We start from the raw sequence: 22994 nt of genomic DNA, 5'->3' as shown, positions 1-22994 counted from the left end.
TTCACAAGGTAGCCAACAGTGGTTAGGATTCCAACCCAGGGCGTCTGGCTCTAGAGAGAACCATGTTCTTTCCCCTGCCTCCTGAGGCTGAAATTAGGAAGGACTTCAGCCCACGTTACAAGGGACTTTGAGGCTGATGTGCTATTGGGAGGGTGACTTCCAGAAGGGAGAGACCCATAGTGAAATAGCTGGGGACACATTGGCCAGAGTCACGACACACTCTTGGGCACTAGGGAGCTCCCTCAGGGGCCAAGGGGACTTTTCCATACAGAGGGAGAGCTGCTGAAATTAAGGACATTTTGCCCAAATCTCAGGCTGACCATTTACAGCTACGTCATTTAAACTTGGAGTTTTGCTCCGAAGACTGATAAACTTGATGGAGTTTATGACAAAGACTTGTTTACCTTTGGTAAAATTTGGTAAAAGGGAATCACTATGTCCACTCTTTGCTCCCTCTTCTGTCCTCAACTGCTCCCCTTCTCTCCCCTCCCTCGATGTCCCAGAGGTCTGTAGGGAGCCCAACCTCAGGGCTGTATGGTGAGGGCTCGGGGCCCTAGTATTGTACCCCTCCTCCGGGAAGAGCCAGTCCTTGTGGGCTGCTCCCTCTGACCGCTCAGCCCTACCTCGGGCTACCTGATTGGTTCCCACCCTCCCCATCCACGAAGCTAAGACTTAGGGTTTTAAAACCACTTTTTATTCCTTGATGTTTATTGGTGTTACATAAATCACAGAGAATGAGAAATTGATTCAGAAGGTTAAAAAGACTCTACGCCCACAGTCGGCAAGTCCCCTGGTCCGGCCGAGGTATATAAGGGTGATAGGATTATTCAAGTTGAGCCCTAGGCTGGGCTGGAAGACAATTGGCAATTTGGAACAGTTCCCCCATCCCTCCCTCCCCCCATCACAACAGTACACGAACATGGTCACACACATAGAGGCCGAGGCGGTCCAGATGAAGGACCCGGGTTGGAGAAGGGAAGGGGACAGGGATATGATGGGAGACACATTGGTCTGTTCTCCTCCTCCAGAGGGGCCCGGATCTCTTGACATCTGATCCCGGGACTTGGTCCCTTTGAGTTACCCAAATGGTAACTCAAATGTGCTATTGGGAGGGTGCTTCCCAGCTGGGGAGAGGAGCAGTGCTATGGGTCTGTAGCAGATCTGGAAGCAGCTGGGGGAAGAATGAGAAACATCTACAGATGGATGTTGCACAGGGTGGCCAAAACCCTGAGTTCAGTAGTAGCCGAAGCCGCCTCTGCCCCCCGACCCCAGCCTTGGAACTCTCCAGCAGTCTGGCAGATAGACACGCAAGGGATCAGGGAGCGCTCTGCCCTTTCCTCTGGCTGCCAACATTCTTTTCTTCTTGCCTGGGTAGAACTGTGAAATTCTGGGCCAGTGCTTATCTGCAAGGCTGCTTTCCCAGCAAGGTGGGGGAGGTGGGGCAGTGGATCAGAGAGGTTGGGAGAAAGGTAGATCGCCCCTCCACTCGCCATCAGGTCTCTGCCATCTCCACCACTTCTTCTTCCTTCTCCCTCCTCAAAGAGACACCTGACTTAGTTAAGATTGCTAGAAATCAGTTGGAAGACATTGGAAAGAGATGGCCAGGAGTTGAGGACGCCGGCATGGTGGGCTTGGCGGCTCCCTCCCCCTCTCCTTGGGGGATGTCCCAAGGAGCCGTGTCCCAAGATAAAGTGCACAGTTCTGGTTCCAGAGGGACAGGGTAGGACTCTAGGCATTGAGTTAAATCTCTTGGAAGGGAACGTGGGGACCTCTAGCTCCCTGGGGCCCATGGGTGAGCCTGTGTGCTTGTGTCCAGACAGCCTCCAAAACCTAGGGTTTACAAGAAGCCATATTATGGTGGGATTGGTTCTTTTCAGCCCAGCTTGAGGCCAAATTCAAGAGTATACCCCCTCCCTTATTGCCCCTTCCCAATACACGTATTGTACCTCTTCCACCAGGGGTGTAGCTACAGCACCGGACTCAGCCTAACTGCCAAGCAGCAGGCCATTCTTCCTCCTGCCCAACATGTTGACTTTGACCTCTCTCCGTGGCTCCCTGGGGTCTCTCCATCCCTGGACGCTCTGGTCCCCAGAGTTCACAACTACGCTAAGAAGGCTATGATTGGAGTCTAGATTGGCATTCTTGCCCTCCCCTTCCCCATGGGCACAGTCTGGCTGGACAGAGAGACCTTGTTTTTGATCTTTCACTCTTCAGAGAAGACCAGGGCATCTCATAAGAGACCTTGCCATAACATAATTAAATTAGGAGTCACAGTCCAGGCTACAGTAATTGCTCCTTTTTTGAATTCCGACTGTAGTTAGGGAATAGACAAAGGGTCCTGGGGATCCAGAAATCACAACTAAAGTTTTGCCTTGCCCGAAGACCCTCTCGAGAGTTTGGTCTTGCTTTAGACAACTGAGGCATCATTGTTACTGAAATAGGGATTTTTCCCTTTCACCATAATCACTCATGATAATAGTTGATTCTTCTAAAAACAAACCCTTATGGGCTCTATCCCGGTGGATGGAAGCCTGTACCTTCCTTCATCCAATTTTGAATGAGTCAAAGCATAAAAGGCTCTGAGAGCCAGAACGGACTTCTAAAATCAATAGAAGAATTTATCTGCCTTCCACTGGTCATTTTACTTTTGGGGTAACTAAAGCTCAAGAGGGAAAGTCATTTTACTAAGGTCACAGAGCAAGTCAGTGGAAAAACTGCCAGAACCCTCAGCCCAAGAGCTTGGGCTCTCTCAGGGCTGAGTCAGGAGCAAGAGCTCTTTGCATCCTTGGTATAAAACCCACTCGGAGAGGAGAAAAGAGGGGAGGGAGGAGCTTTCTAAATCCAATAGATGTCCAGGTCCAAGGGGGCGGGCTGCTGTTTGGGCAACGTGGTCCAGAGAAAAATAATTGCAAATTGGCCAGAACTTTCAGGCCAGCTGGGTCCATCCTGAGGCTGAGCCTTATTGTTGAGATGTGGTCCCCAGCTCCACTGGTCCTCCTGAGGAGTGGAAAGCTCAGTTCTATCCTTCCTGGGCAGATGTGTCCTAGGTGGCTTCCATCACAAGAGGAGGCTCTTAGGTCTTCCTCCTTGGGAAGTGGGGAGAGGGCAATGCCTTCCACTCCTAGAGATAATGGTTTTGCTGGCTGGAAGGAACCAATATGTGGATCACTTTCAAGGATTTAGATGACCTTGCTTCCATAAGGTTTTGGCTTGTTCCTGGTAAGGGTAGAGTAGAGAGAAGCAGCGGGTAGGGGACTTCTGGATGCTCTGTGTAGCTTGGATGGCTGGACAGGCGGGTGGGTGCCATCTGAGATGTGGTTACTGATGAGCTTCTATGGAAGAGGGGGTGCCAGGTAGTACTGGAAGGACTTCTATATATTGCCTGAGCCAGTGGATGTGTCTGATCCTCATCCTCCTGGCTAGAGTTCTGGGGCCAGAGACCAGGTCTGGTCTGTCCCAAAGGGCTCAGGGAAGCACTTTAGTATCAGCCCCTTGAAGCTGGCTGCCATTTTCTTCCTCTGTTCCCTAGCCCCTCCAATGCGGACCACTTAAAGTTCTCATCTCTTTCTTGCTGTAGCATATAAAGTGCCTCTGGTATCTTCTTCCAAGGATGGTTCAGTCCTTAGCCTTGGAAGAGCTCACAGTTGTTAAGAAACTCCAATTCACCATGCTCTCAGTACCATCCCTTCCCACCTCCCTTTCCCAAATCACCAAAGTGGAAACACCCAACTGGGTGGAAAGCCTGGAATTAGGCCTACTTTGGTGCCCCTGATTACTGACCTGTGGTTCCCCCATTTGGGGGTCTCCACAGGGCAAAAAGCTCTTACTGGGGGGGGAGGGACATCCTTTCCTAGTCCTATGGGAAGGCCCCATAGCCTTAAGTTCCAGTCCAGCTGGGTTCTAGGTCTTCAAGGAAGGGAGAGGAGGGAAAGGAGCACAAGTAGGGATGGGAACACCAGTTTGGCAAGGCAAGATAGGGCTCCGGGGCTCAGATTTTCCCCAGAGGACATGTGATACGGCAACCCCCCACCCCACCAAGTTCATGCGCCCAAATCCCATGCTCATCCACCCAATTATGAAATGGCTTCTTTGCAGCATCAACCAGTGTTAAGACTCAATTCTGACTTAAAAAGACCTAACAAACACAAATTAAAAAATTAAAAAACCCAACACCCTATTTCTTTCCCTAGGGCATTCTATGTATTTCTTCCCAGCTTCACCATGATTGTGCTGGGATGAGTTCTGTAAGCTCCAGGGCCCAGAAATGCACTTGATTATAATATTTCCTTTCTATAAAATCTGATTTTCCCCTGCACTAGGCTATTCCCCCCCACCCCCTTCTCCCCTATGTTAAAATCTGAATGCCTTAACCTCCCAACCTCCTGTAAGGTGGTGGTTCTCTGAAAATGTTACTTCCTTTCCAACATTAGTGACGTGGTGTTAGCTTGGAACTCCTTACTCAACTACTTGGACTCAGGAGGGCAGGCCTTCACTTCTTCTCCCCAGCCCTCATCCCCCGGTCCTCCAGCCCAGATGCCTTCTGGCCAGAGGACCTGCTTCCACTCACAGGCCTTTGTTGTACACCACTGTCCGACTGGCTGTGGCCAGTGCGATCTCTGGCTCCAACTGGGATGTCTCGATCTGGAGGAGAAAAAAGAACAGGCAAAAGGCTAGGTGAGAAACAGCATTATAGACAGGGAGCGATTAACTAATGATGTTTTTAGCACATGGGCTGAAGACAGACAAAGTGAAAGAACTTTAATACTTAGATTAATTCTCCACTGAAAATGGGTTGTGGAGTGTGGTGGAAGATCTTAGTCTAAACCTAATTTCTGTCAGACTGCTTTCTAGTTTCCTCAGAAGTTTTTTTTTTAATCAAAAAGGAATTCTTTTAAAAATAATTTAGTTTTCCTTTTTTTAAATCAAACACTGGATTTCCATTTTTTCCCCTGATTCTCTCTTGTCTAGAGTGCTCTATTAATCTACTTCTCTAACTAGGGCTTTTAAACCCTAAGTCTTAGCTTCTTGGATGGGGAAGGAAGGCGCCTGGAGGGATGATGAGTGGTCAGAGGAAGCAGCCCATAGGGACTGGCTTTGGAAGTCCTTTTCCTAGGAGGAGGGTGGCAATACTGGGATCTGAACCCCTTACCATATAGCCCTGAGTAACAGATTGGTTTGATGATTTCTGCTTTACAATATAGCTTGAGGTCTGGAAGGGCTCTTTCCCCTCCTTCTGTACCTCTTTTCATCATTTCCCTTGATATTCTAGACCTTTTGTTTTTCCAGATGAATTCTGTTATCTCCTGTCCTATAAAGGACTTGGTAATATTACTGACATAACATTAAATTAAATTAATTTGTAAATTAGTCTGTAATTTGTAATTAATTTGTAAAAATTATTTTGTAAATTTACTTGGTATTATATTCATTTTTATTATATTGGCAGAAATAGATTAGAAGATTGAAAAAAAAACCTGCCAGTATGTGTAATATTCCACACCTGTGGATCCTTCATCTATGTAAAAGAATGGAGGGAGGCATTTCTCCTCTCTCTTCTTGGGAGCTAAATTTATTCTTTGTAATTTTGCAACATTCAATTTCAATCGTCTTGTGTTTTTTCATTTGTGTCCATTTAGATGGTTGTGGTTATTAAATATATCAGGGATATCAAACTCAAACAGAAACAGGGATCATTAATAAAAAAATGTATCAGTATATGACTGATACATAAAGATTACATATTGACTTAGTTTTAAAATGTAATATTATCTATATTTTATTACATTTTTATTATTTTGTTAACTATTTCCCAATTATATTTTAACCTGATCTGAAACCTCTGGTATACATTGTTTCTTGGTTTTTACTTACTTCACTATGCATAAGTTCACATGAGTCTTTTCATGTTTTTCTATATTCATTATATTCATCATTTCTTATAGCAGAGGAATATTCCACATCTATTTGCCATAAATTGTTTAGCCATCCCCTAATGGATGGACAAAGTGGTTTGTTTTCACTTCTTTGCTATTATAAAAAGTATTACTACAAATACTTTGGTATATATGGAGTCTTTCTTTTTGTCAATGATCTCCTTGAAATAGATGCCTAGTAATGAAATCTCCGGGTCAAAGGGTATGAACACCTTGGCTACTTTATATACTTCCAAATTGCTTTCCATTCACAGCTCCACCAAAAATGCACAAGCGCATCTGTTGTCTTGCCACAAGCCCTCCAACATTGAACATCTGCATCTTTTATCATTCTTGCCAATTTCTTAGGGATGAATTGAAACTTTAGGGTTGTTTTGATTTGACTTTTTCTCTTATTTTTAGTGATCTGGAGCATTCTTTCATGTAGTTATGAATTGTTTTAAAATTTTTTTGTTTTGTTCATATCCTTTAACCACTTATCTAAGGGGGAATGGCTTTTGGTCTTCTATATTTCTGTTGGTTGTTCATATATGTTGGACTACACTTTTCCCTAAAAAATCTGATGCAAAGATTTTTTCCCCATCATTGATCAATTCCCTTCTTATCCTAGATGCCTTAATTTTGTTTGTGCAAAGTTTTTCAATATCACATCACCAGAAGTGATTTATTTTTTATTTCTTGTCATTTCTGCTATACCTTGTCTGATTTATTCATCTACTCAAAACTGGATACTCTCTGTTCTCTAGTCTTGTACACGCCTTAACTGCCCATTCTGCAGACTCTGGGCCTGAACATCTGCTCATTTCTCTCTCCCTGTTCCAACCCTTGTCTAATCAATCCTAGTCTACTCCTGATTCATCTCACTGCATGAAAATCTGGATTTCATAGCAGATAAACCACAAAGAATATTCACTTCACAGAAGGATTCCCTGCTGGGCTCTTGTGTAGGACCATTCCTCCTCTTCCCTCGGTGAAAATGATGTCTGCTATTTTTACCTTATGTGTAAAATATTTTTGATATAAATCTGGAGTGGTGATAGAATTCTGACCAGGGGGCAGGGTAGCCAGGAGATGAGTCATCAAAATGGCCGGTGGAGTGGGAACCGGGACTTAGCAGTCCCTTCTGATTAATATATGTTATCTTCCTCATTAAAGTGGAAAATCCTTGGAGATCGGAACTATTTTTGCTTTTTCTTTGCATCCCCAGCATTTAGTGGAACATAATAGGTCCTTGGTAAATGCTTGCTGGTTGAACGATTGATTAATTGAATGAACTGAGAGGGATACTTTCCCAATGGGGAATCAGGAATTTTAGCAGTGGCTTGAATAGCACCGTGAAATAGGAAGAGATCACATTCAGAGAAGTCGAGCTGGAAGGGACATCACAGGTCATCTGGGCTAGTCCCTCCTCATCTGACAGATGAAGAGATTGATTTGCCCAGAATCACACAGGTAGCAGGGAAAAGAGTTTGGCATAGAGCCTGCTTTTGCCAGCTGTCTTGGGAAGGAGGGGACTGACTTGATCAAGGTGGACCCAGCACAAAATCACATAGCTACTGATGAGACTGTTAAGACAGTTAAGACAGGTTAAGACAGACAGCAAAAGAGCTGAACTTTATGGTGGATAGATCTGTTTTTGATACTTGTCTAGAAAGCTATCTCAAGGATGGAGAGAGGAATAAGCATGTCTTAAAGAGAAGGCGAAACTGTAGATATTTGTAGGTGATTAGAGGAATTATTCAGCCACAGCAATTCTTTTAAAATGAATTGGAAAGAATTAGTAACTTCAATAAAGTGGCAGTATATAAAATTAGCTCAAAAATTCATCACTCTTTCTGTATATTACTAACAAAACCTAATTAAGAGAAGACAGAAAAAATCCCATCCAAAATAACTACCAAAATGTTTATAATATATGGGAACTAATCTATTGCTTCATACTCAGGATTTTAATGAATATAACTACAGAGTATTTTTATAGAAATAAAGGAAGGGAAAAAATTTTGATTTAAAAATAACAATAGAGGGTAAGAGAAGAAAAGAGAGGATGGAGCGGAGAGAACTCAAGAGAAAAAGAAAAGAGAAATGGAAAGAAAAAGAAAGAAGAAAAAGAAAGGATATAGATAGGGTAAAGAAGATTGAAAGAGGTCCAAAAAAAAGAAAGGAAGAGATAAAGGATGAACCAAAGATTTAAGGTATGAAATCCATTTTGCAGAAAAGACTTGAAAGAACTTTCAGAAACATGTATGAAGTGTCTGTGTATTGAATGTCAGTGTAGATGGAAAAAAGTTTCTTGTGGTAAACAAAACCAGCAAAGAAATAAAGGAAGACACATAATTGGAGAGATAGTAATTGTCCATGGTTGGACAGTGCCAATATAAAAAAACAAACATACTGAGTATACTACCTAAAATTAATATTCAGGTTTAGTGACATACTCATCAAATTATCAAGATAATACTTTTTAGAACTAAACAAAAAATAGTAAATTGGCTTTAAGCAAACTGAAAGAAAATTCAAGGAAGAGGCTAGGATCTGTGGAGGTACAGACATAGAAATATTCGGGAACCTGGACTATTGGAAAAAAACAACCACCTTTTATATATATATATATATATATATATCTGACATTTAACACAGAGCCTGGCACATAATAAGCCTTTAAGAAATCCTTGTGAGTCTTTATCCTTTGAGTCTTTGTTTTCTCCTCTGTGAAGTGGAAATAATTTCTTCCCCATTCATTATGGTTGGTTAACTATTCATTAAGTTTTTGTGAAGATTGCATACAATATGATTTGTATGAGAAAAACCTTTAAAATATGTAAGCTGTTAAGCAGTAGTAACATGTCATCACCATCCTAGCTACCATTTTAAATATGGAATCTAAATCTTTCTCAGAGAGACATATAAGTTGTGCAGGACATGCTAATCTCCTTAGAAGAAGCAACTATGTCTTCTATGATCTTTTTGGAGGCTCTGAGTAATGTCTTACATCTAGAAGGTACTGAATAAATGTTACCTGAATTATTAATGGGTCTGAATTTAGAAGAGAACTGCCATATAATTTATGGCAATAGGACATCTTCAGGATCAGAGAAATAATAGTAAGGGTGGTTATTTCCTCACTGGACACTATTTTAGGAGTTAAAAGATTAGTTCGAATCTCACTCCCGATTTTTATTAACTGTGTCATCTGAGCTCTTTAAATTTCTGAGTCTTGGTTTTCTCATCTGTAAAATGAAGGGGATGGATTCAGTGATTCTCAAAGTATGGTCTAGAGAATCCTGGGGATCTCTGAAACCCTTTTAGAGGCTCTACAAATTCAAAAATAGTTTTTATTTCCAATATGGTAAATGTCTATAAATATAACCCAAATAAACAAAAACGCTTTGGAGAAATCCTCAATCATTTTTAATAGGATAAAGATACTGAAAACAAAAGTTTGAGAACACTGGATTAGATAGATGACTCCTGAGATCCTTTACTTCATAAATGGCTTGCTGAATGAAATAGGTAGAATTTCTAGGGTCTCTTCCAAGTCCAGAATGTCTTTCTAAGAGACCTGTCCACTCACTGCCATCCTAATCTCCTTCTACTCTGATTCTTTTGCCAGGAGTGGGAGGAGAGAGCTAAAGTAACATATCCCAGTTCCTTTCCCATCATACAACATGCTCTTTATTATCCTCCTAGGTGACAGAGTGAGTGGAGCATTGGGACTTCAGTCAGGAAGATCAGAGTTCAAATTTAACCTCAGACAATTAGTTGCTTGGACATGTTACTTAACTCTGTTTGCTTCCATTTCCCCAACTGTAAAATGGGGATAATAATACCTCCTAAGTATTAGCATTACTACCACCTACCTCCCAGGATCAAATGAGATGATGTTTATAAAAGCTTAGCACAGTGTCTGGCACTTGATTAATGCTTGCTAAATCTAAGATTGTCTTTTTGCTCAGGGTACTCTCCAACTTTATGACTTGTCCTTCCTAAAATGGAGCACCCAGACAGACCTCCAAAAGTGGGCTCAGCAAGACAGAGAGCAATGGGAGATACTGAGTTCTACCTCCTTTGGATTCTGTGAGAAGAGTCCAGATGCCCACTTCTCAGGGATGATGGAGAGGGATGGCCATTCACCACCACGGACCCTTCCAACTAAGATGATCCCGTGATTCTCCCCCCAAGAAAACTGGGCCCATTTCTGGCTCAATAGATGTTAGTTGTGTCACCAGTCAACCCTTCATCTCCTGCCTCAGCCCACACGCATAAGCCACCATCCATGTAGGGAGGGCATTCTTTTCTCATATCTCCCTTTAAAAATTCTTTTGTCCAAATTTCAGCTCAGAGAGAACCTGCATTCAAATTCCATCTCATTCACCTGCTAGCTGTGTGACCCTGGGCTAGATATCCAACAGTTTTTGCCTCAGTTTCCTCATTTGCAAAGCAAGGGGGGCAAGATGGACTTAGGACCATAGAGAGTTGGAAGGGACTTAGATCAAGGTTGATGGCTTCTAAGGATGTTTCAATATTTATTGAATTAAAAATGAACATTTGCCATGGTCTTTACCCTCTCCATGTGGCCTGATAGGCACCTCAGAGTCAGGATTGGGACTGAAGATATCTAGAAAGCAAATAGTCAAGAAGAAAGGAAGGGGCCGACTTGAAAAAGAATCTCGGAAATTTGTTTTCCATTCCTGCACTCATGGAATGAGAGATATATCAAAAATCATCATCATCATCACTGTTATTATTCCTAACAACAATTTATGTAGTACTATAAGTTTTACAAAACATTATAAATATGACCTTATTTTATCCTGGGAAAGCTAGGTGGTTCAGTGGATAGAGCACCGGGTCTAAAGTCAAGACAACTCATCTTGAATTCAAATCCAGTCTCAGACAGTTTACAAGTTGTATTGTCACTTCACTCTGCTTGCCTCAGTTTCTTTATCTGTAAAATGAGCTAGAGAAGGAAATGGCAAACCAGTCCAATATTTCTGCCAAGAAAATCCCAAATGGGGACACAAAGTCTATGAGACGATTGAACAACCAAATGGATCTTCACTATAACTCTGGGAAGTAGGAGCATCTATTGTCTCCATCTTACAGATGAGGAAACTTAGGCAGAGAAGTTAGTTGACTTGGCCAGGGTCACACAGGTAACAAATGTCTGAGGCTGGATATGTATTCAGTATTTTCTGACTCCATGGTCAATATGCCTATCCTATAAGATCCCAATGAGCCCAAATTGGGTGAGCGACACTGGGCTGGAGAATGATGAGAGACGCAGAAAGGGAGTTTATTAAACTCAACTCAACTCAGTCGTGGAATCGTTACAATCTCCCACTTGGACAGGGACTCGTGCTAGCTGTTCTACCTGCATCTGATTGAGAGTCCTTACTATATCATCCCTAACAAAGGGATATCTGGCATCTTCTTGATGACTGCCAATGAGGGGCGACTCACTATTTTGGGGGGCAGCCTATTCCACTGTAGAGGGCTCTGAATTATTCTTCATAATCTTGTTTTCTGAAACTTCTCCCATGGTGTCCAGTTCTGTTCCTGGAGCCAAACAGAGCAAGACCAGAATGTCTTGTTCTTGTTGAATCCAGGCTGACTCTGGATCACTGTTTCCCTTTCTAAGTGCTCACGAACCATCCCTTTAATCATTCGTTCTAGAATGGCAGGAAGCAAAGTCCAGCTCAATAGCAATATTGTCTATTCTATCCTCCTCCTCCTTCTCTTTCTCCTTCTTTTCCTCCTCTTCTTCCTCCTCCTCCTCTTTCTCCTCCTCTTTCTCATTCTGTTCCTCCTCCTTCTCCTTCTCTTCCTCCTTCTCTTCCTGTTTCTCCTTCTCCTCCTTTGCCATGTCTCCTTGTCCTCCCTCTTCTTTTTTTTGCCCCTATTGAGAAGAGATTCAGCATTTATCTCCCTCGAATCCTACAGTGCCTTTCCCCAATCTCATAATAAGCATCAACAGTGACCAGAGTTTGCTTTGGACATGGAACAGTTTCCTGTGTCCTGTGCTAGGTCTGGGCAGTGGAAGTAGCCCCGGTTCTGGGATCAGAGGACCAGTTTCAGATCCCGGCTCTTGGACTTTCTTCCTCGGTGACTTCCTGCACGTCTGGGCCCTGTTTTTCTTCTACTGTGACAGGGGGGAGGGGAGGTTTTAAAGAATTTTGAAGGTCCCTGTCAGTCTAGAAACCCAAGATCCTTCCTCTCATTGTCCACATCAGGTGATCAAAGACCTGAAGCTGGAAGGGACCTCAAAGGTCAGTCTCTTCATCGCAGATGAGCACCCTGAGGCCCAGGGAGACTGCCTGAAAGTCCCCCCAGGGGAGTGAGCCCCAGAACGGGGATTGGAACTCCAAATCCAGCCACCTCTCCCCAGTACCAGCCACGGCCTGCCCTCAGGGAGCTCATGGTCTGGTTCAGGAGACAAGATTCACATCTAAGAAACAAAGAATGATCTGAAGCTCGGGGGAACCAAAGAGGAGTTCAGAAGGGAAATCTCATCCCAGGCTAGAGTCATCAGTGCAGGTTTCTTAGAAGGGGGAGGGGAGCAGGACCCCTCCCTGTGAGCTTCCTGGTTCCCATGATGCTGAGGGCTTGGCAACCACAGGGAAGCAGGTGGGGAAGGTCTGGCTACCTCTCCCCACCTTAGGCCACCGAGGTCTCTCCATCCCCCCACTCCCACCCCACCTCCCGATGTCCCCCACCCCCGTGGGCTCCCCTAGTCTCCACGCCCGCCACCAACACAATGCTCGGAGCCCACGCTCCAAAATCGAAATGCTTTTGAAAATGTTTAACCTAGTTAGACAAATTAGCAAAAATTTGTGCAAAACAATTTAGGTATTTAAAATATTCAATGTTTTTAAAAAACTGGAAAACTGTTCTTCGCTTTCAGCTGCAAAAACCAACAAAATATAACATCCCAGCAATCTTACCATGAGGTGTAACATAACCCTTCGGGAAAGCTGTTAAGCAGAGACTGAGGCATCCTGGGAAATAGCGCTTCATTTATTCAAATGCACATATGCCAGGCTTTTACACCATATGTCATTCCGAGCTATTTACAGTAATAATTAAATCTTAATCAACGTTTAACCTCTGTAAAATGTTTGAAGAATCCTAATCACCCTTCAGACTGCACTAATGAAGGAGAAATATATAAACATAAAAGGGAGATGATGCATAGATATCACGCTGGAAAGAACAGTAATTGCAAAATTGTATTTCTTTTAAATATAATCAGTAAATTATGCAAAGGAAGCCAAGGAGTATTTTAAGTTAAGACATCTTGGATGTCAGAGGTGTGAGCAGCTAATTTTGTTCTGCTATCCATAACAGATGTAGCATATTTTCTCTTACTGCCATTATTAGCAACTTCCCATGGAGGCTTTCACTGAAACACCGAGGCCTACATGATAATCGGAGGGGCCGCTCGGCCCCGGCGTGGGACCAGCTCCGTCCCGTGGCCCTGTCACCTTGGCTGGCCCCGGAGAGCTCTGCCCCGAGCTCTCGCCTAGCTGGGTACCTCTACCCTGCAGCTGGGAGAGCTGAGAAGGTGATTGAGAGCCCGCTCCCTGGTCCTGGGAGGGGGCACTTTCTCCTATGCCTTTCCTCTGCAGAGACCTGCCTCTGCCACCCTTCCCCCCTTCCCTTTCCACCGCTGCCTGTGGGAGACAAGTGCCAGAGGGATCCTGGGATCCTTGAGCTAGAAGGGATGGGGAAGAGAGCTCGCCAGCCCCCCCTCATTTGGGATGTGTCCTGGGGGGAGGGGGTGACTGGATCCTAGAGAAATAAAATAATGGGGTACTAAGGGATAGTGAAAATTCCAACCTATATCCTTTGGCTCTCATGGTGGGAGCTCCTCGAGCCCAGGGAATTGTGGGTGTGAGGAGCAAGTGGGAGACAAGAAATGTTATAGGCTGGAACTACCATTCTGGATGGAAAGAGAAAAAGCAGTTTCCTGAGCACTCTCCAGGACTGAGAACCACAAGGACCTTGGAAGTCCCCTAATTCCTCCACGTAGAAGGCCTAAGAATCCAGACAATTGTCAGGGACTGCAAGTTGGACACCTCTGAAAATCCAGTGCCCCCACCCCCATCTTACAGAGGAGAATATGGAGGCTCAGAAAGGGACCACCTAGACGGTGCAAAGCAGAGGTGTGAGATGAGTCAGATCCCCTGGCCCCACAGATGGCACTCTTCCTGTGAATCATGCTGCCCGTGTGAGTTGAGAGCCTGGATCTGAACTCGGGTCTTCAGAATGCAAATCCATCCTTATTTATGCCTTCCTGTATTGCCAACTTTAATCAGACGTAAGAGGGACACTCCCCCCAGAAAGGAGCCTGAATGCTGGTTAGATACAACAGCGAAATTGTGAAAGAGAGGAAAATGCATTTTTGTCCTAATAGAAAGTTCCACTAAGTCAGAGACTATGTTTTATTTAGAGCTGAGGATAGTGTTGAGTACACAGTAAGTGCCTAATATGTGCTTGTTGAATTGTTTTTGGGCCCTTCTCTAATAGCTAATAGCAACATGTCAACGGATCCACCTCCCCCCTCCCCCAAATCATCTCCCAGGCACCCACAGATAATGGCTTAATGTGTTTTTTTTTCTCCCAAGAAAATCCAATATAAAACTCTGGGTAAAACCTTCCAGATCCAAAGGAATGAAACTCTAATGAAAGAATATAAAGCACCTGCAATATCATTTGAGTCCACCTCCTCACACAACCAACATCCAGTGGGATTCAGGACCTTGTCTCTTCTCCCCTGAGGTCTTCCTCCTTGACCATCTACTCACCAATCTGTCTTCTGTAGAACTACTAAAAGACTCCCTAAAGCTGAGCCCACAGAATGGGGGATGTCAGAGTTGGGAGGGTCTCACAACCCTTGTGACAAATGGTCATCCAAACTTATGCCTGAGGACCTCCAAGAGGGAGAAGCCCACCAACCATTGCAGCAGCCTGCTCCACTCTGCTGCCTCCAGCCTACATCTTCCTTCCTTTCCAGGCTCCAATCCTAAATCTCCAAACTTTTTTCTCCACCTGAGGCTCCCTATGCCAATGGACAATTTCTCCTGGTACCTCCATTTTAAGGAGCATCACTCCTTCATTCCTCTCAGGGCTTTCTCTAGGTTTCTTTCTCTACCGTGCCCCTGAGGGGGAACAATTAGGTACTGTCATCTCCCCACATCACTTAACCCTGTTTGTCCTAATCCTGAGAAGAGGGAAATGGCAAACCACTCCAGTATTTGCCAAGAAAACCCCATATGGGGTCGTAAAGAATCAGACACAAATGAATAACAAGCAACAACAAATTCCTGTCCCCTTAATAAATTGCTATTTGATTTTTCCAAATGTGTTTTTGAGAAACATCTTGGCACACAGTAGGTGCTAAATAAATTCCCCTCCCTTTCCCGTTAATAAATGCTTCTTGACTTGTCAAGATCTGTTTTTGAGAAATATCTTGGCACACAGTAGGTGCTAAATAAATTCCCGTCCTTTTCCCATTAATAAATGCTTCTTGACTTGTCTAGATCTGTTTTTGAGAAACATCTTGGCACATAGTAGGTGCTAAATAAATTCCTCCCCCTTTCACATTAATAAATGTTTCTTGACTTGTCTAGATCTGTTTTTGAGAAATATCTTGGCACACAGTAGGCACTAAATAAATTTCCGTCCCTTTCCCATTAATAAATGCTCTTGACTTGTCCAAATCTGTTTTTCAGAAACTTCTATCCAATCGCTTCTAGTTTTTGCCATCTCAAACCACAATATGAATCCTTTTTATATGACAATCTTTCAAATATTTGAAAGTAGAAATCTTGTCTCCTCAGGAGTCTTTTCTCCTAGCCTACCTCATTCTAGCTGCTCTTCTCCAGATGCACCCCAGCTTATCCACATCCTGCTCAGAACTGACCATCATACTCCAAGAAGGGTCCGACCAACACAGAGTCCAGAAGGACTACAGTCTTGTTCTTACTACAAACTCTGCCTTGCTTAATCACTGTGTCGCCTTGCTTAATGCAACCCAATGATGACCTTGGTTTTTTGGCTGTCCACTCATACTGACTTGTAATGAACTTGTGGTTCGCTAAAAATACCCAGATCGTTTTCAGACATAAAGTACTACCTGATCATATCCTCCTCTTATATTTGTAAAACAGAATCTTTGATTTCAAATTTAGGACTATATTTTCCCCATTGTTGCCTTATTAGATTCAGCCCAATTTTTTGACCTATCGAAGTCTTTTTGGATCTTGCCTGTCACTGTCCCAGCTCTGTGTCATTTGAAAATCTAAAAATGTTCAATATTCCTGGGAAACTCATGGAAGCCTGAGGCGCTCCACCCACTGGAAAATTCCTTTCAAGGTGAAATTAACCATTGCTTTAATCAAGACCCAGGATCAAAAAATATTTATTGTATCATTTTCTATTGGATGAAAATAAATCTTCCCGGCCTGGCAGTTAAGGCTCTCCATAATCTGGTGCCCACTTGCCTTTGAGTCTGTACTTCATATTACCCCGCACAAACCCTCCATTACAATCAACCAGTCAACAAGCTAAGCACTGAGAATGCAAACACAATAGGGAAGCTCCTCCTGGAGCTTATATGCTATTGGGGGCAGACAACGTAAACAAATGACGTAAGCAAGGCTATGCTAGAGCCAGCTTTCACCCCTTTCCTGAACTGATTAAATTTTCCAATATGAATGTTTATTTACACCTTGGAAATCAGTAAAAGTTACAAATTAGGGCTTGATTCATTGTTTTGATTATAATTAAGAAAGTGATGGAGAAATGTAGATGGTACAGATTAAATTTAAAAGTGTGTCCTGCTTGCATTCATTTTCCTGGAGAGCTAGTTGTTAAACATTGAGTAAAATACTCCTGTTCATAATAAATATAAGAATATATAAAGCAGATATAAGATTTGGATGGGAGTAAGGTTCCAGCAGCTGGGGTGATGGGGAAGGGTATCAGAAAAAAATCTCCTATAGTAGATGGTTTTGGAGCTGAGTCCAATCTGAATTCTGGATTTTACCTTTATAAAGGTTCTAAGTGGGTAGAATAGCTCGCTCTATAAAATGGGGCTAACCACACTTGTTGGGCCTACTACACAGAGGTACCATCATATTTAATGTAGTACCTAGTGAGAGGAAACCACTCTTTCAGCCTTAAAGTCATATAGAGGCAGCTAGGGAGAGAGCAGTAGATACAATGCTGGACCTGGAAACAGGAAGCTCAGAATTCAAATTCTACCTCAGACATTTACTAGTTGTCTAATTGCATTCAAGTCACTTAACTTATCTGCTTCAGTTTCTTTGATTGTAAAATCAATAAGCATTTATTAAGTAGCTACTATATGCTAGATACTGTGCTAAGCACTGAGGAGAATGATGGAGGACCTCCATCATTTATTACAATGTTTCATTGTAATGTTATTACAATTATTACAGTGTTATGATAATGGAATAAAAAATAGCATCCACCTTCCAGAGTTGTTGTAAGAATTTTTGTAATATTTTCTGCAAACCTTAAGGTTCTATCTGAACGCCACCCATTATCATGACTATTGTTGTTATTTTATACATAAGACATTAGGAAGAATCCTTAGCAGATTTGCAGATATCACAAAGTGGGGCAATTAGTGTGACACTGGGTAACAATCAGGATCCTGAGGCTCTGGACCATCGAGGTGATTGGGCTTAATCCAGTGAGATGAGTTAGTAGAAATCAATGCATTTGAGTTCAAGAAATCAACTCCACAACTTCCCAAATGGTGAAAGGCAAAGTCAGCTGCAGATTATCTGAAAAGGACTTGAAGGTTCTAGTGGACCATAGGCTCACAACGAATCAATAGTGGTTCCCAGAGGCCAACTTGGATTCTATTGAGAAGGGAAGGAAATGTCCAACTGGTTAGATCTTGTAACTGGAGTTCTGGCACTGCAGCTTAAGGAGGACAAAATGAGCTGGACAGTGTCTGGTGGAGAGGCAGTTTGGGAAAGGCATGGAGTCCACATCACATGCAGATCACTTAAAAGAACTGGGGATGTGGAGAGGAGAAAACTTAGGGGGCCACAAGAGCTGTCACTGAGGTCTTGACAAAGAGGAGTTAGATTTGTAGGAATGGATGAGACGGTTATAGGAGAAATTTAGGCTTGACATCAGGAAAACTTTCTCACAGTGAGTTATCTAAGTGAGGAACAGGCTATCTGTTGGAGGGTGAGCTTCCCCTCACTGGGGGTGGGGGTGGGATTAAGCAAAAGCTTGTTGGTCATGCCCCAGAAGGAATTTTGATTCAGATGTAGATTGGACAAGGTGGTCAAATGTGAAGGTTTGGGAAGCTGGCACTGTCCCTCATTCCTCGGGTGTCTCCATGGAGAGCTGCTCAGATGCCTGTCACTCGCATTGGCCCGGCTGGTAAATGAGCATCATGCAGGTAACTGGGGTCGTGAGTGAGAGGCCGCTGGGGAGCTGGCCTCCCTTTCCCCAGCCCCTCCGACCTTGAAATTGGTCCCCGGCCAGGCATCGAGACTATAAACATGCTATGTTCTCCCGTCTCTCCCCGTGGAGTGGTTCGGCTAATTGGGGTGAGGGAGTTTGCTGCCTTTGTGGGCTGGCAGACCAAATGGTGTTGTGGCCACAGCTGGGACTTGGAGAAGGAAGAAGGGAACGGGGGAAAGGGGAATGGGAGGGTCAGACAGGGCTTGGCTATCTGAATCATGCATCCTCTGATGTGAGGAGGAGGAAGAGAGGAAGCCCCAAACTAGGAGGCTGGATGTGTGGGTAAGAGTGAGGATGGGCTCCCCTGATCCCTGGGGAGTTAAAGGATCCCAAAATATGGGCTTAGGCTTTGAAGGGAAATCAGCTGCCATGGCAGCTCCCCCAACACCTAATGTGCTCTCAGAATGGATGGAATGGAAGGTGGGAGTGCAGATTAGCCAGAGACTTGCTGGCAATGATGGGGAAAGTGCACAAGGCGGGGCAGGGGGAGGAGATGGGGGGATGTCCAGTCTCACCTTTAAGTTACAGGGAAGGGATCAGCTGAGGCTGCCAACAGTAGATTAGGGGAAAATTTAGAGGGGAGGTTTCTCATGAGGGACACTGAGTCCCTTTCCCATGATGCTATTGTATTGCTGTTTGGCCAGCTGTTTCACTGAAGAAAGAGGGGGGGCAGAAATCTCAGTCTGCCTCTGGTTCACAGATTGGAAACCTGAAGCCAGGGGTTCAAGGTAGGTCGGGATCATGACATTTGGATTTGGTCCAGTGCCTTCATTCATGGATGAGGAAACTGGGGTCCAGAACAAGGAGGTTTCTTGTTAACATCCCTCAAGTTGTAAATAGCGGAATTGAAGACCCCAGGGCCTCTACTTCAAACTCAGTACTCTACCCACTGGATCACACTACTGCCAGCTGGAATAGGGAAATAACATCTATCCTGTGTGCTTTATACTCCCTATGTGAGGGTTTATTACTTATTCTTACAGAATCCTGTCATTTATTAGACGAGCCCTTTGCTTTCAGGCAGTTGAGCACCAAGACCACTTAGGCTTAGATTCAGACATTCCCATCTTGCTTTGAAGGCTGCCAGAAATCCAACTATTCCAAGGCTTCTTCGGCTGCCTGTCCCAAGGCTAGATCCCCTAGCTCATCCAGACCGACTGTTTCCCTTTCAGAAAACACTTCTTGTCTCTCTCCCACCCCTAAAAGGACATCAAGGTTGCTGATCTGTGTACACAGTGTTTCTTCCTAGCAGACTATAAGGTCCTTGAGGGCAAGTCTTTTTTTGGGGGGGTGGGGAGGGGTTTTATCCTGCCTAGATCCAATCATATGTAGTAAAGGGACCCATCAATATAAAATTGAGGCCATAATTTATGAGTTAAAGACAAATCCTTTGAGTGAATCAGAAGGAAACAACATCATTAGTCAAAGAGTGGTATCTTCAGGACCTCAATAAGTCAATTTAGGGGATTCAAAGAGGAACTTCAATCCTAATTAGAAAAGTAAAAAGTTCCATGAAAAGTTCATATGGAGCTGGGTGGGGTGGATGGGCTCAGGGCTGAGCAGAGAGAGCCCCCTGTAAAAATGTGCACAACTACACATGAGCACTAAGGTTCTGCTGTTTTGGTGAGTGAGCGCTTCTCCCTGAACACTGAAGATCCCTCCCTCCAGTCTCCTTAACCTCGCTGCCCTGGGGCCCCTGCTGTTCTGGTGAGTGGGTGACCACTTCTTCTAGACAACCCCAACTACTATTTTTTATTTTATTCTCTACTCTCCAATCACTTCTGCCTCAGTCCTCTCATTCTCTCCTCGGCATCTGGAACCACAAATCATCATCAAATCAGCTCTGTCATTGTTCCTGGATGGATATTATCAACCTTCTCCCCCATGGCTCCGTTCACTAAACTTGAAGACCAAACTCCTTGACCACCCCCACTGTTTGTGTGATGGCTCCTTCACTGGAATGTGAAACGTATCCTCGCGTCCTAGCACAGTGCTTGGCATACAGTCAGCACTTCATAAATGCTCTCATTCATTCATTCATTCCTAGTCCGTGCCAGGCCCTGCACTAAGATACAAAGAAAGGCAAAAGGTAGTGTCTGCTCTGGAGGAACTCACAATCTAATTGCATAAACAACAAGCAAACAAGTCACATACAAGATAAATAGGAGATAATTGACAGAAGGAAGGAACTAAATTTAAGAGAGGTTGAGGAAGACAAAAGAAGGGATTTTAGTTGGGACTTTAAGGGAACCAGGTAGGTTAGTGGTCAGAGCGGAGAAGGGGGGATGTTCCAGGCATGGAGAAAATACCTGCAGCAAGACACAAGTGTCTCGTTCATGAGACAATCGGGAAGCCAGTATCACTGGATTGAAGAGAATGGGGTGAAGAGTAAGATATAAGAAGACTGGAAATGTAGGAGGGGGCTAGGTTATGAAAGGCCTTGAATGCCAAACAGAGCATTTTGTACTTGTTTGTGGAGGCAATAGAGAGCCACTAGAGTTTATTGAATTGAGATGGTGGGTGGATAACATGATCAGATCTGCATTTTAGGAAAACCACTTCAGTGTCTGAGCAGAGGATAGGCTGAAGTAGGGAGAGACTTGAGACAGGCTGACCACTCCTCCCTCTCTCTTTCCCTTCTCCCCCAGGATCTGGCAATAGCCCAGGCATGAGTTGTTGAGGGTCTGCATCAGAGGAGAGGAGGGTATATTCGAGAGATGCTGCAGAAGTGAAATCTAGGAGAAATGGTGCAGAGGGGACATCTGGGAGAGAGGCTGCAGAAGGGAAATCTACAAGAGATATTACAGAAATAAAATCTATGAGAGATGTTGCAGAGGGGAAATCTACAAAAGATATTGTGGAGGAGAAATTTAGGAGAGAGGCTGGAGAGGGGAAATCTGGGAGAGAGGCGGCAGAGGGGAAATCTAGGAGAGAAGCAGAGGGGAAATCTAGGGGAGAAGCAGAGGGGAAATCTAGGAGAGAAGCAGAGGGGAAATCTAGGGGAGAAGCAGAGGGGAAATCTAGGAGAGAAGCAGAGGGGAAATCTAGGAGAGAGGCGGCAGAGGGGAAATCTGGGAGAGATGCAGAGAGGAAATCTACAAGAGATATTGCAGAAGTGAAATCTGGGAGAGAAGTTGCAGAAGGGAAATCTACATGATATTGCAGAAGCGAAATCTATGAGAGATGTTGCAGAGGGGAAATCTACAAGAGATATTGTGGAGGAGAAATTTAGGAGAGAGATTGTGGAAGTGAAATCTACGAGGGACGCTGCAGAGGTGAAATCGACAGGCCACGGTACCATGTTGGACATGAGTGAGAGTTAGGAAGGAGCACAGGATGCCGTCTAGGTTGGGAGCCGGAGGGACTGGGAGATGGTGTTTCCCTCTACAAGGAATAGAGAAGATAGCAGAGGGGACGGGGTTTGGGGGAAAGATGGTGAGTTCTGTTTCAGACATGTTGAGTTGCAGATGATCAATGGACGCCTAGTTGGAGATGTTGGAAAGGCATTTGGAGATGTGAGCTCGGAGGCAGAGATGTCAGGCAGGAAAGGGAAAACTAAGAATCCTTAGCCCAAAGATGATAATGGACTTCATGGGAGCAGAGATCACCAAATGGCTTTCCTTTTCTGTCCCTCAATTTCTTCCCCTTGGCACAGTGGAAAAAGTAGTGACTTTGGACTCAGGAGCCCTGGTCTCTGACTCTCACTGAAATGTGAGCTTAGGCCAGTTATACAATCCTGCTGGGGCTCAGTTTCCTCCTTTCTAAAAACGTTTTGAGATCTCTTCCAGCTGTAGCCCTCTGATCCTGTGAGGCCCAGGAAGGGTTAACATGGGGCTGTTTGGGGATGTCAGGCCTTCCCTTTGACTTCTGGTTCGGGCTGGGGGAAAGCTGGAGTTAGGAATGTCTGGCGCTGCCCCCTACCCTCCCCCCCCCACCCCAGCGCACACACACCTGCACGGTCCTAGATGGATAGTTTACATTTTTGAACATGGAGCTGAGGTGTGAAGGCATAAACAGGAAACCAGATCCCTACCACCGAGGCCCCTCGGAGCCCCTTCTCCCAGGATTTTACCACTACAAAGAGCTTCCTTCTCACCTGTCCTGCTGGTGCTTTCTCTGCTGCCTTTGTCAAAGGCTGATGACTGGGGTGGGGGTGGGAACGGGGGCCCAGAATTCTGAGTGACCCTGAAAAAATCTCTTAGGTCCCTGCTCTTCCCAGGTGGGGATGGCCTCTGGGGAAGGGGGAAAGGAGGGAGGAGTGGCAGGGACAGCCCAAAGCCTCCCTACTCAAGGCCACTCTTGGAAAAGATCCTGGAGCCGGGGGACATAGGTAGGCCCCAGCTTTAGGGAGAGAACCTTGGTACCTGTGCCTGCCACTCCTGATTCTGCTTCTTCCTGCCCATGTGACCAACGCATCTGTCACTGATCCTCTCATCCACACATATATCCCCATATTCAGAAACACTCATTCACATACACATCAATACAATCACACACATACATACGCATGCAAACATTGTTACACACAGACACACTCCCATACACACT

At 44.4% G+C, this 22994-nt stretch overlaps 1 protein-coding gene across 1 annotated transcript in view; it reads right to left on the bottom strand.

Annotated features, from left to right (window-relative positions):
* Positions 1–672: 672 nt before the first annotated feature.
* Positions 673–22994, bottom strand: part of SFXN5 (sideroflexin 5) — a 192034-nt gene continuing 169712 nt past the window's right edge. The window contains exon 14 of the mRNA XM_051974274.1: positions 673–4641. Coding sequence (XP_051830234.1) covers positions 4564–4641 — 78 coding nt within the window. The 3' untranslated portion in view covers positions 673–4563. The remainder of the gene's footprint in view (positions 4642–22994) is intronic.

Source organism: Antechinus flavipes, chromosome 2, assembly GCF_016432865.1.
Source record: "Antechinus flavipes isolate AdamAnt ecotype Samford, QLD, Australia chromosome 2, AdamAnt_v2, whole genome shotgun sequence".
Taxonomy (NCBI): domain Eukaryota; kingdom Metazoa; phylum Chordata; class Mammalia; order Dasyuromorphia; family Dasyuridae; genus Antechinus; species Antechinus flavipes.
Note: the sequence above shows the minus strand (reverse complement) of the source record. Positions and strands in the feature narration are given on the sequence as shown.